This window comes from Rana temporaria, chromosome 1 (genome assembly GCF_905171775.1).
Source record: "Rana temporaria chromosome 1, aRanTem1.1, whole genome shotgun sequence".
Lineage (NCBI taxonomy): Eukaryota > Metazoa > Chordata > Amphibia > Anura > Ranidae > Rana > Rana temporaria.
The window spans coordinates 318,842,002-318,856,248 of NC_053489.1; the positions used below are offsets into that span (position 1 = coordinate 318,842,002).

The 14,247-nt window shown below is 44.4% G+C and overlaps 1 protein-coding gene across 6 annotated transcripts in view; it reads left to right on the forward strand.

Moving 5' to 3' along the window:
* SLC24A2 (solute carrier family 24 member 2) overlaps positions 1 to 14,247 on the forward strand; it is a 230,243-nt gene that overhangs the window by 117,620 nt on the left and 98,376 nt on the right. For all 6 annotated transcript variants that reach the window (XM_040359747.1, XM_040359738.1, XM_040359756.1 and 3 more), the window contains one exon: positions 7,806 to 7,914. In XM_040359747.1, the coding sequence (XP_040215681.1) occupies positions 7,806 to 7,914 (109 nt within the window). The remainder of the gene's footprint in view (positions 1 to 7,805; positions 7,915 to 14,247) is intronic.

Sequence of the window (14,247 nt, forward strand, 5' to 3'; positions counted from 1 at the left end):
TTTACACTAAATCAGGTAATGCTTTAAGGTAAAAAAAAAAAAAAAAACTTTGGCTTTACAACCACTTTAACGCATAAAATGGATTTATTGGGTTATAGAAGCCTCCTATAAACCTGTTCACACTTACTTTTTATGTATAATAATTTCAATAAATAAAGCTACACTATAATGTTGCACTGGGCTTTTTGAAATATTATTAATGCTGTTCTTTTTCTTTCAATCGTTTTTTATTGAATTGTTAAACAATAAAGATAAGAATATCAAGTACAAAATGGAAAACCAATTACAATGTCTTTGTACATTTCCAACACTTACTGGGATATTGGTAATACAATTAGAGCTTATGAATAATTTATGAGGATATTTATCCCTTTTACTTTAACCTTCCTTTCAGTGTTTTTTATCAGCGGTTTCCCATCAGATATAACATAAGCAAACCATGCAGACATTATAGCAGTTGCAGAGTACCTGATGTTTGTACCTGAGAACACTGGGTACCTCTGTCTTGGCCCTCAGACAGTACTTGTCAAACTCCTTAAGAAATCAAAAGGATATAAAGTAACGAGAAACAATAAAAAAAAAAGAGAGAAAAGAATAGAGCGGGGGGGGGGGGGGGGGCTGAGACCCCGAGCTCCGATCCCTGCCACTCCAAGGCTCCTCAACTCGGAGCCATATGGGGATCTCCAGTCAAGTATCTGATCCATGGACTGCTGTTCTTTTTAAAGTGGTTGAAGTGGTTGTAAAAATCTGCCATGAAATGTGAACTAATTTTATCCCTCTATAGTATGTACTTGTCTCAATACAGAGCACTAAGTGTCATTTCTGTCTGCTGCCTTTTTCCTCTGCTATCTGCTTGATTCTTTCCATACAACTTTCCCTGACACCAAATGGTAAAAAGGTGACAGGGGAGGGATCTCCAGCACGCAGCCTGTGATTGACAGCCTCAGCTACGTTCCTGTGTGCTGTGTGTGCGCTCTCCTCATTGAGTTCTGCAGAGTGTAACTTCAGATCCCTGCCTCCTACTTTCTGAAAGCCTAGACAAGTTGTATAAATTCTGCACTGAACAGCTGTATAGAAGAGAAGACTGTAGATAAATAGCTACAATGTATGTAGGAGGATTTGTTTAATCTCTGTGTATCGACTGAGGCCAGTCACTTCACTGGGTTTACGCAATGTATTTTTGTGCTGAATGCTTGTATTGTAAATTTAAATACATAGACGTGTTTTAGTATTTTGTACTGCAAGTCATGTTTTTAATGCGCTGATGGATTGTTACACCATAATGTACAGTAGTTCTTCCAAAATAATCATTTTCATTATTGTTTAAGTTACATTTCTTTTAAAATGTTGATCTTTTCTTTGTATGTTGCAATGAAAACTATTCTGCAGCATTCCAGTACTGCCATGGTGAAGGCCAACATAATGGAGGCACCCAACGTTAAGCCTCGTACACACGACCGGTTTTCCCATAGGGAAAACTGCCATGAGAGCTTTTGGCTGGGAAAACCATCCATGTGTATGCTCCATCGCAGTTTTCCCAACAGGAAAACTGCCGGGAAAAAATATAGAACTAGCTTTTTTCCGGCCAGGATTCCCGGCATTTTTCCTATGGGAAACACTGCAGTGGAGCATACACACTGCCGGGATTCCCAACCAAAGCTCTCATGGCAGTTTTCCTGTCGGGAAACCTGGTCGTGTGTAGGGCAAAAAGTTACCGAGCAGATTCTCGGTTTTCCCCCCGGGTTTCCCGGCGGTAAAAAGTCCACCAGGAAACCCGTACGTGTGTACGAGGCTTAAGTCTTTTAAAATGATACCTCCAAAAAAAAAAAATTACCACTAAATTACAAAGACTCTGCTAAAACAAAATAAATATGAGATTGTTATTTTTATATGTCAAGTTTAGTTCATGTTTCCATAAATGAGTGATCTACCACCCACCAATACATTATAAAAATAAATAGTGGCTTAGTGTATGAAAAGCTGAGCTCTTTAATATACGTCTGCATTCAAAGGCAAATTGTCCATACCCCCTCTTGGTTTGAGTGTGCCAGCTCTAAGCTGTTTATCAGAATACTGGCTTTGCTTATGGCTTTGCTTTGTTTATGAGAATATGCCTTTGATTTGTCCTCTAGTGATCACCATGATCTTTTTGCAACCAGAAAATAAAACCACATCATAAACATATCCTTTTAGAAAATAACCGTTCTCTGAAATAGAAATATGATTTGCTTTTAAGGGAAATATAAATAAAAAATGTGTTGTATTTGTGATCTTTTATGCCAAAGCACTGTCCAAACTTTTTGTGTCATGGTCTACAACCCTGTTATACAGGGAATAATCACATTATGGGACAGCACAGATCTTTTCCAGTAAATCTTCAGAGTCTGTCCTTCATAAGAATGAATGGAAAATGTGCTGTCTATGAAACCCAAAAGTTCTTATGCAGCCAGCAAAGTAATGTTGGCTATTATTTATTAAGAAAAATATCACACAAAGATGCAATGAATTTTATACTTTTTTCAACTTTAAAATAATACTGAAGCAAAAATCACACTGCATATGTTATATTATCAATTCATTTAAAACATATGTCCCTTAAGTACACAAATAACAAGGAGGTTTTGTGCATTTCTTGGGTTCCAAAGGTCTAATATACAAACAAAAGCTCCTGTAAACAAACTTGTTTTCTCTTTTCTAATGGCAGGTGCCATGTCTTGGAGGGCCTAGGACTGGGAAAAAAATAGGCCTGGGCATTTTAGGCTGAGCAGACAATTTTTCCAGAGACAGGGGGCAGTTGGTGATGGGATATTTACAGAGTCGACCCTCTGCACTGTGAAGAGGCACTGTCATATAAAGGAGACTGCACTGTAAAGAGGTACTGTAATGATTACAGTGTCCCTTTATAGTGCACCCCCTTTCATATCACAGTACCCCTTTACATTACAGTGCCCCTAGCAATTACAGCCCCCCCATCACAGTGCCCCTTGCAATCATGGCCCCCTTTTCTCTCTAATCATAGTGCCTTCTTTTACTCCCTGCCTCCCCTGCACAGTCCTACCTTCAGCAGTTCAGAGCCAGGATTCAGTCTGTGCGTCCTCTTCAAGGTCTCCAACCCCGCCGACTATGTCATCTTATCAGCAGGGCAGAGGGTGGTAGATCTGCAGATCTGGGTCATATTAACAAGCGGTGATTACCTGTTAATATGAAAAGACTCCTGATTTCTGTGCAGATGTTCAGCTCCTCCCACCCCTGCTCTGCTGATAGGATGACATTATTGGCGGGGCACGAGAGGTGGGAGAGACCTCCCAGGTGTGGCTGCATAGCAGGAGGTGAGCAGAAACTGCAGTCCGTGATAGCCCTGTCCAGACTGCAGTCGCCGCTTACCTCCCGCTGTGTGGCCTGGTCATCAAAAGGCCATGGACCAGTACTGGTTCATGGCCTGTGAGTTGGGGACCCTTGCATTAACCAGCTCTTGTGAGGACATGCGGAACCAGCCCACAAAGCAAATGCCAGTGTGCCCTATGGCCAGTCCAGGCCTGGGCCTAGGACATAACATAATTTTACTTTATTGTTAAAAAGTTTTATTCAGCACCTGTAACAGGCGCTCCGCGCGCCTGTTACTTTCTTTAATGACAAAGACTACGTGCTTGACATAAGTACTACCTGTTTTTGGGCTTATGCCCTAACTTGCAGAACATGTTTGCCTAAACTTTCTATGCTAAGGATTGACGTATTTCATACCTTCTTGTCAGGGCACAGACCTTTTGCGGTCACTTTCCCCAGTTGGTTCTGGATGGAGTTGAACCTGGGATCTCGTCGTTTCAGGTCCAGCTCTTTGTCTTTGAGCCACTGCTCAGTGCAATCCTGTGTGCTATCCATTTGAGCCTGGTGCTGAACCTGTACTTTCTGTGGACCAATCAGTGGCCAGTGTGGCCTATTTAAGCCAGCCCCTTCCCCTTTGCTAATGGCTGGTTCGTTGTCAGCTTTACCCTGTGAGAGAACCTTGAAACCTGAATACCCTGATCTGCTTGACCCGGATTGGACCTTGACGATTCTCTGCTGTCTCCTACACTTGACCCCTGCCTGCTTATCGGATTTGCTGTTGTCTCCTGCCCCTTGACCTTGGCTTGCTCTCACGGACTTCCTCTGATCTCTCCAACTCCTGACCCACGGTCTGTGACCCGGATTTGCCTTTGTTTCCTGTTGGTCCCTTCTGGACTTACCTGCCTGTTCCTGCCTGATCAACGACTGTCTCCAGTCCTCTGCACCTGCCCTGTTTTCGTCAGCTGCACCAAGTCTGCCTACCAGTTCCCGGCACCGCTGCCTCCTTGTGCCGTCCCTCCTCTGTTCTAACTCCAGGGAGTGGTCTGCACAGGGTCGTAAAGGTGAGCCGCCCTCAGCATCTCGGCCTCGGTGAGTACTTACCTTAATGGTCCTGACAGTACGAACCAGCCATTATGTCTGAGGCCGACAGGGCATGCTCACCCCTTGAAAACCTGTGCCAACAGGTGTCTGTTTTGACTGTTGCCGTTAAAAAATTGCAAGAAGGTAAACCCTTACATAATGGACTAACTAATAATATGGAGTCCGCAGACTTGTACAAGATGCTCACCTCCCTGGCTCTGCAAGTCTCCAGCCTGAACCATACTATTCAGGAACTACAACAAGAAGTCCAAAAATTTAAAGGGACAACACGCCCAGCCCCGGAACCAGCATGTTATGAACCTTTTGTTGTCATGCCAGAAAAATTTGATGGTAGCCGTGCATCCTTCTTTAAAACCGACTGTGAGCTATTGTTCACCCTTAAACCTAGGACCTATGCCACGGACTATATTAAGGTTAGAGCCTCCGTCAACTTGCTAACAGGGCAGGTAAAATCGTGGGCTCACCTGCTGCTGCAGGAAAAAAGTCCAGTCTTGGACAGCTGGGAGACGTTCATGTCTGCTCTGGACTCATATATCCCTGCTTCCAAGAGGACCAGCACTCCCAGGTCTGCTCTTAGTTCACGGGGCCTACGGGTACCCAAGGATAGGAAGCCCCAGTACGGTTATGACCTCCAGCCAGCCCAGTGTGTGCCAAATTATGAGACTCCGTATGTGCCCAGCCTGGAAGTTTCCCCATCACAAGGTCTTGACATTTCTGTGGATGCACACACGCCTACCTTGGAGGAGGAAGAACCCATGCAGATCGGGGCCATCCGGTCCAGCCTATCTGAGGTAGAAAGAGAGCGGAGGAGAGGCTATGGACTTTGCTTTTATTGTGGTGCTAGCGGGCACCTTATATCGCTCTGCCCAACTCGCCCACCTCGGCCAAAGCTTCTTCAGCTGGGTACTATTGGGAGTTTTTTCTATGCCTCAGAACCTGTACCTACCTTTCCAGTGTCCCCAGTTCCAGTGTCCCCAGTTCCAGTGTCCCCAGTTCCAGTGTCCCCAGTTCCTGTGTCCCCAGTTCCAGTGTCTTCGGTTCCTGTGTCCCCAGTTCCAGTGTCTTCAGTTCCTGTGTCCCCAGTTCCAGTGTCTTTGGTTCCTGTGTCCCCAGTTCCAGTGTCTTTGGTTCCTGTGTCCCCAGTTCCAATGTCTTTGGTTCCTGTGTCCCCAGTTCCAATGTCTTTGGTTCCTGTGTGCCCAGTTCCAGTGTCTTTGGTTCCTGTGTCCCCAGTTCCAGTGTCTTTGGTTCCTGTGTCCCCAGTTCCAGTGTCTTTGGTTCCTGTGTCCCCAGTTCCAGTGTCTTTGGTTCCTGTGTCCCCAGTTCCAGTGTCTTTGGTTCCTGTGTCCCCAGTTCCAGTGTCTTTGGTTCCTGTGTCCCCAGTTCCAGTGTCTTTGGTTCCTGTGTCCCCAGTTCCAGTGTCTTTGGTTCCTGTGTCCCCAGTTCCAGTGTCTTTGGTTCCTGTGTCCCCAGTTCCAGTGTCTTTGGTTCCTGTGTCCCCAGTTCCAGTGTCTTTGGTTCCTGTGTCCCCAGTTCCAGTGTCTTTGGTTCCTGTGTCCCCAGTTCCAGTGTCTTTGGTTCCTGTGTCCCCAGTTCCAGTGTCTTTGGTTCCTGTGTCCCCAGTTCCAGTGTCTTTGGTTCCTGTGTCCCCAGTTCCAGTGTCTTCGGTTCCTGTGTCCCCAGTTCCAGTGTCTTCGGTTCCTGTGTCCCCAGTTCCAGTGTCTTCGGTTCCGGTGTCCCCAGTTCCAGTGTCTTCAGTTCCTGTGTCCCCAGTTGAAATTCCAGATCATATCTCCCCAAGTGAAGTTCTCCCTCCAGACTGCACATATGCCTCAAATGGTACCATGGTTTGTAAACGGGATCTGGAGATATTTGAACGAGCTTTACAAGCGAGGAGGGCACCCCCTACCAGAACTTCAGGATCAACTAAGCCCAAAAAGAAAAAGTAAAGATCTACATGCTCCCTGTTTGATCCATCAGGAGCATCCAGAACTAGTGGACAGGTTGGGCGTCCGGAGTCCGCCCCTAGGGGGGGGGCACTGTCAGGGCACAGACCTTTTGCGGTCACTTTCCCCAGTTGGTTCTGGATGGAGTTGAACCTGGGATCTCGTCGTTTCAGGTCCAGCTCTTTGTCTTTGAGCCACTGCTCAGTGCAATCCTGTGTGCTATCCATTTGAGCCTGGTGCTGAACCTGTACTTTCTGTGGACCAATCAGTGGCCAGTGTGGCCTATTTAAGCCAGCCCCTTCCCCTTTGCTAATGGCTGGTTCGTTGTCAGCTTTACCCTGTGAGAGAACCTTGAAACCTGAATACCCTGATCTGCTTGACCCGGATTGGACCTTGACGATTCTCTGCTGTCTCCTACACTTGACCCCTGCCTGCTTATCGGATTTGCTGTTGTCTCCTGCCCCTTGACCTTGGCTTGCTCTCACGGACTTCCTCTGATCTCTCCAACTCCTGACCCACGGTCTGTGACCCGGATTTGCCTTTGTTTCCTGTTGGTCCCTTCTGGACTTACCTGCCTGTTCCTGCCTGATCAACGACTGTCTCCAGTCCTCTGCACCTGCCCTGTTTTCGTCAGCTGCACCAAGTCTGCCTACCAGTTCCCAGCACAGGTGCCTCCTTGTGCCGTCCCTCCTCTGTTCTAACTCCAGGGAGTGGTCTGCACAGGGTCGCAAAGGTGAGCCGCCCTCAGCATCTCGGCCTCGGTGAGTACTTACCTTAATGGTCCTGACACTTCTCCCTTAATGGCCTAATGCACAACGCTATGTAATACTAATAATTACTTACATACAGTTGTGCATACGTATCTTTTAGTGCATACTATAATTTTAAATGCTAAGCTCCGGTCGCATGTTGTAATGCTTCCAAGCTCAGTAGCTCAACATCTATCTTTATGTGAGAGAGAGATGATGTAGAGAACCCCCAAACTCCTGTTTGTGGAGTGACACCTGGGGCCTAATACTGAATTCTCACATAAAGAAGAGCATTGAAATCCTTGCTACCGCAGTTCCCTAGAGCCGTTACAGCTCCCACCATGTTTGCATAATACTTGTCAGGGTTTAGCAGCGACAAATCTCACTGATAGATTAATATATCATATAGTATGATTCATCTTGCATCTTCTTACAGCTTCACTTACTAAATTATTATTGTCCCCCCCCCCCCCCCCCCCCCAGAGAGATTTCCACTTACTTCCTACCTTGATGACCACACAGGAAGCAAAGGAAAAAATTCCTCTGTAATGATAGAAACCATAATAAACATCTGACAAAAGTTCTATACCTTTGTTGCAAAGTGTTTATTTTAATGCTTCCATTAAAAAAATCTAAATGCATAGGTTGGAGTTTACCTATAACTTCTATTACTTTTTTTCTACAGACAAAACCAAGGCTACAGCGAGGTGGCAGCTCCGCATCACTGCATAACAGCCTAATGAGAAATAGCATCTTTCAGCTAATGATCCACACACTTGATCCTCTGTCTGAAGGTAATTCTCTTTTCTCTTTCGCATATTAAATATTTATTTTTATACATTAAATTGATAGTTTTTATGGTTTAAATGTGTATTTTTCTTTCAGTTCCAAAAGTGGAATAAAACATAATTATTTTAAATGCCCATGATTACAAGGTACAAGGATAGAGACTGGTGAACTATTTATTAGCATTTATTAGCATTACCCTCACACTGTAGTTGAAACATATTTACTTGTTACTATTTTTCTAGCAGCTACACCCATGTTGATTTTGTGGTGTTTGGATATATACTGAGTTGGATCCTAATTATAATGTTAGTCCTGGCATGGAAAAGAATGTCATTTTGCAAACTGAAGTTGATTATATAATCATTTTTATTTTTTTCTCTGAGGTTTTTACTTATTGTTACAATAACCCTGAGAACTATATTTATGGTGTTTAAAGCCACAAAAAAATACTTTTGCATTGTAAGGGTTCATTATATCTAGGAGTAATACTTACCTTGGTCCTGGCTCCTGTAGGCTCCCTCTATCTGTGCAACTGTTTCCCTGCATCCCAGACCCGTACCTGGTCACAAACACACCAATTCCACACACAAAGCTGGGTAACCAGCCCTGCATTGCATATGATAATGCCAAAGAAACCACCCACAGGTCAAAGCTTTGGGGGAAATTTGAACAGCACCAAGCTTGCTAGAGCGGGGTATCAGGGTACACAACACTGCTGGGTGTCCTACCCCCTAGACAAAACAAGCATTTAACCCATGCAGGGCGGGGTAACCCCACTGCAAGAGTGATTTTTTTCTTTCTTACAATCCTGTAGTTCAGCTTTAAATAGATATGAAAATATGCCAATTGGTATATTAACAAATCTGCTTTCTTACTATTCCTGGCACACTCCTGCTATCGCATTAGATGATTAAATAGATTTTTTTGGAAGCTATATATTTGTTGTTAAAATAGATATGAAATGTGTGAATAATTATGTTAACTTCCTATTGCTGGTACACACCTGCTATAGCATTGGAAGTGTAAATGGAGGTTGTCAGTGACTCATGACAGTAGTTCAGCTGTTGCAATGAGCATGTTGAAATATGTACATATGGTGTGACTTGCTTGAAAGTGTAGGTGTTATACCTGTTTACTTTAAACATCCTTATTGGAAAAACACAGATTTTTCTTTAGGACAATCTCAGATAAAGCATTTTAAATGCAGGTTTTTTGTTCATGGTAAAGCTCTGTGGGGCAGATCCACATAGAATTAGATCCGCGCAGCGTATCAGAGATACGCTACGCCGCCGTACCTTACCTGGCGGATTTTCGAATCCTCAACGATTTCGTGCCGTAAGTTACAGCGGCGTAGTGTATTTCTGGTGGCGGATTTCAAATTGGGCGGGTAGGGGGCGTGTTTCATTTAAATGAAGCGCGTCCCCGCACCGAATGAACTGCGCATGCGCCATCCCGAATTTTACCACCGTGCATTGCGCTAAATGACGTCGCTAAGACGTAATTTTTTTAACTTAGACGTGAGCCGACTAGAGACGACATAAGAGAATGCGACGGCCGCGCGTACGTCCGTGGATCGACGGAAATAGCTAATTTGCATACCCGACGCGGAAAACGACGAGAACTCCACCCAGCGGACGCCGAAGTATTGCATCTACGATCCGAAGGCGTACGAAGCCGTACGCCTGTCGGATCGAACACAGATGCCGTCGTATCTTGGTTTGAGGATTCAAACTAAAGATATGACGTGGGTAATTTGAAAGTACGCCGGCGTATCAGTAGATACGCCGGCGTACTCGCTCTGAGGATCTGGCCCTGTGTGTCTATTTTACTGTATGCTGAGCTAAATCAGAGGTGTTTTTGGAAAGCGATTGCTGTTCACATCTACTGTATGTACTGTATTTGTACAGATATAAATAAGTAGCGTGGTTTCAAAGCCGCATTCGTGTGAACAGAGACTTAATTTTGGATTTTTTTTTTACGAATAAAAAAAAGAAAAGTGTGGGTATACAATTCACATCGCAAAGTCATAGTAAAAAATATATTCCATTCTAACATTGTTTCTAAACATATTTGAAATCCATTACTTCAATGTCCTAGTGTCCTCCCAGAGTTGTACACCTGGAAAACCATGTACTGTTGATCTAGGGCAGTATCATTATACAGCCTAGTATTCTAAGTAGCTCTGTTGGTCAACTCCTCTGCCTGAAGCTGGCCATACATGGGTCGAATTTCGAAACATCTTTCTTTCGAAAATCCTATTTAAGAATTTCCGTTCGTATTTCGCACCATTAGTGGGCTGCAGCAACAACTGATTTTCAAGCAGCCATTGAATTTTAATAATCCAACATGTTGGATATTTTTTTTAAAAACTAACGATTTCTAATCAATGATGGGAGAATGATGCGAGAAATGTAATCAAAATGGAAATTTTCATGTGCAAGAAAATTCCTGAAAAGAAAAGAAGGTTCCCAGACACAAAACACACAAATTTTCTGATTTTCAAAAGAAATTTCACCCGTGTATGGCCAGCATTACACTGTGATAAAAACTGGACTTCACACTGAACCGAAGAAAGGAGGAAGGGCAACAAAACAAGAAGGAAACAAAAGAGGAAAGAAAGAAATGGTATTAAGAGAGGGGTAATCTGGCTTGTCCAATGATTGATTCCATCTGTATTCGGGTATTAGGGATCTCCGATAGTGGTTACAGATAGGGTTGCAGTTTAGGGAAATTGTAGAATTTGATCCAGGTGTACCAAAACCATAAAAACAATTAAAATGACCTTCATGGAGACAGGTGATGGACTCTTCCATTATCATAATGTGGTTAAACTCCTGCATCCATTCTCTAACTGAAAAGGGGATTGTTGACTTCCAATACCTGGGAGTTAATGTACAGGCTGCTGATTAAAGGAATCGAAGCATACCCTTTTTGATCTTAGAGATAGATGGATAGAATCGCAACTTCAGGCAAGGAAGTGCTCATTATGAGATAACAGACCTGCAAGATGGGGTCCCAGAAGGGCCGAATGAGAGAGTACGTCCACCACAGGCAGAGAAAATCGCCACTCGGTGTGCCACATCACCAGCACTGATCAGGGATGGGTGGGATTTGTGCAACAAGGCAGGGCTTTTGTACCAGGGTGTCATATGTTTAAAATTCCTCTCTTGTTTGTGGGTGGCTATATTGGCTTTAAAGGTGAGGAGAAAAGCTTTATCTCAATCATCATCTAAAATATCCCAGTTCTCTCTCCCAGTCTCAGGTTTAAAACTGATGTTTTGGGAAGGCCCTGGAGAGAAGAATATTATGGCATGTGGGCTGTCTAATGCCGCGTACACACGATAATTTTTCATGTCATGTAGAAAAAACGAAGTTTTTCCAACTTCATCATTAAAACGACGTTGCCCACACACCATCGTTTTAAAAAAATGCTCTAGCAAAGCGCGGTGAAGTACAACACGTACGACGGCACTATAAAGGGGAAGTTCCATGCGGATGACGCCACCCTTGGGGCTGCTTTAGCTGATTCCGTGTAAGTAAAAGACGATTTGCGCTTTTATGTCTGTTACAGCTTGATGAATGTGCTTACTCCATTATGAACGGTAGTTTTACCAGAACGAGCGCTCCCGTCTCATAACTTGCTTCTGAGCATGCCCAGGTTTTTAACGTCATTTTAGCCCACACACGATCATTTTTTACAACCCGAAAAACGACATTGTTTAAAACGTCGTTAAAAAATGCAGCATGTTCGAAAAAAAATCTTTTAGTGTTTCAGAACCCGAAAAATGATGTGAAGCCCACACACGATCATTTTAAATGACATTTTTTAAAAACAAAGTTTTTTTCATGCCAAAAAATTATCGTATGTATGCGGCATAAGTCTTGCATAAGTCTTGCAAGCCTCAAATAGTTTTAAGCCTCTATAGAATTGTCCAAGGCCCATGGATTTTGTGAGGAAATTACATAACTGTAAATATTTGTTTTTAATATACACTATATTGCTAATAATATAAGGACATGCAAGTGACTCCGTCGGTGCGATGAACCTCCACCAGTAGTAAAAAGTGGCCGCTCACCTCACATAGGGGACCCTTTGATTACGCAGGGTCACATACACATTCACCTGCGGGCAATGAAGAGGACCCAAATGCAACGACAACCAAAGAAGAAGAAACAAGGCACCAAGTCTGGGAGTATTCCATCAAGTCCTGTTCACCAGTCCTCAGAAGGGATGCGCTAGAACTCCAGCTCTCCATATGGCTCACACTGTGGCCCCCCCGGGCTCCTCCGGGAAGTGCTTACTCCGTCTGTGTTCTGTCCTAAGGGGCCCTTTCTCTTTGGAGCCACAGTGTGAGCCGTATGGAGAGCTGGAGTTCCAGCGCATCCCTTCTGAGGACTGGTACTGGAACTGGGATATTTTTATTTGGTGCCATGTTTTTTCTCCTTTGGTTCCTGATTGCATTTGGATCCTCTTCAGTGCCCGCAGGTGAATGTGTAAGGGGACCCTTTGATTACGGAGGGTCACAATGTGAGGTGAGTGGCCACTTTTTACTACTAGTGGAGGTTCATCGCACCGACGGAGTCACTTGCATGTCCTTATATTATTAGCACTGAAGATCTCACGAACAGTGTTTTTTTATTATGGACTGTTATTAGCGCTACACCGTCTGCTTTACATTTATCTAAGGCTGGGTTCACACTACGGTTTTCCCGTCCGTCAGCCGCATACGATTTCAGTATTGAAAACGTACGGGCCCGGACGGGAAAACGTATAGATAGAGAATGCATTGCAAATCGTATGCACCCAGATGCATCCGGGTGCGTACGATTTGCTGGCAAAACGTTTTTTAAACGTACGCAAAACCGTGTTCAACCACGGTTTTGCGGTCGTTTTTAAAACAGTATGGCAACCGCATACGTTTTCCTTTAACATTAATGTCAATGGAAAACGTACATATGTGCGGTTCCATACGTTCCCGTCCGTTTCAGCCGCATACGTTTTTTCATATAAATCGTATGCGGCTGACGGACGGGAAAACCGTAGTGTGAACCCAGCCTAAGGGATTTTTTGATTATTGACCCTGGTGTTTTAGCTGCTTCTTGTTGGGTCATTTTTGTCCATTGCGCCGATTTGTATTTCTTTCATTATATACACATTGGGCCAGATTCACGTAGAATCGTGGCGGCGTAACGTATCCTAGATACGTTACACCGCCGCAATTTTTCATCGCAAGTGCCTGATTCACCAAGCACTTGCGATGAAAACTACGCCGGCGGCCTCCGGCGCAAGGCGGGCCAATTTAAATGGGCGTGTGCCATTTAAATTAGGCGCGCTCCCGCGCCGGACCTACTGCGCATGCTCCGTTTCTTAACTCCCGCCGTGCTTTGCGCGCCGTGACGTCATTCTTTTGAACGGCGACGCGCGTAGCGTACTTCCGTATTCCCGGACGGCTTACGCAAACGACGTTAAATTTTGAATTTCGACGCGGGAACGACGGCCATACTTTAGACAGCAATACGCTTGCTGACTTAAGTTAGGGCATCAAAAAAAACGACTAACTTTGCGACGGGAAACTAGACTAGCGGCGACTTAGCGAATGCGAAAAACCATTGTGGATCCGCCGTAACTCCTAATTTGCATACCCGACGCTGGTTTACGACGCAAACTCCCCCCAGCGGCGGCCGCGGTACTGCATCCTAAGATCCAACAGTGTAAAACAATTACACCTGTCGGATCTTAGGGATATCTATGCGTAACTGATTCTATGAATCAGTCGCATAGATAGAAACAGAGATACGACGGTGTAACAGGAGAAACGCCGTTGTATCTCATTTGTGAATCTGGCCCTATATTACCAAAATTATTGGGACCTTTACTTTTACACGCAAATTACCTTTAATGCCATCCCAGTCTTAGTCCGTAAGGTTTAATATTGAGTTGGCCCACCCCTTGTAGCTTTAACAGCTTTAACTCATCTAGGAAGTCTGTCCACAAGGTTTAGGAGTGTGTATATGGGAATGTTTGACCATTCTTCCAGAAGCGCATTTGTAAGGTCAGTCACTGATGTGGACGAGAAGGCCTGGCTCACAGTCTCTGCTCTTATTCATCCCAAAGGTGTTCTATTGGGTTGAAGTCAGGGCTCTGTGCAGGCCAGTCAAGTTCCTCCACCCCAAACTCACTCATCCATTTCTTTATGGACCTTGTTTGTGCACTGGTGGTCGACCTCACGAATGTGCTTCTGGAAGAATGGTCAAACATTCCCATAGACACACTCCTAAACCTTGTGGGCAGCCTTCCCAGAAGATTTGAAGCTGTTATAGCTGCAAAGGGTGGGCCA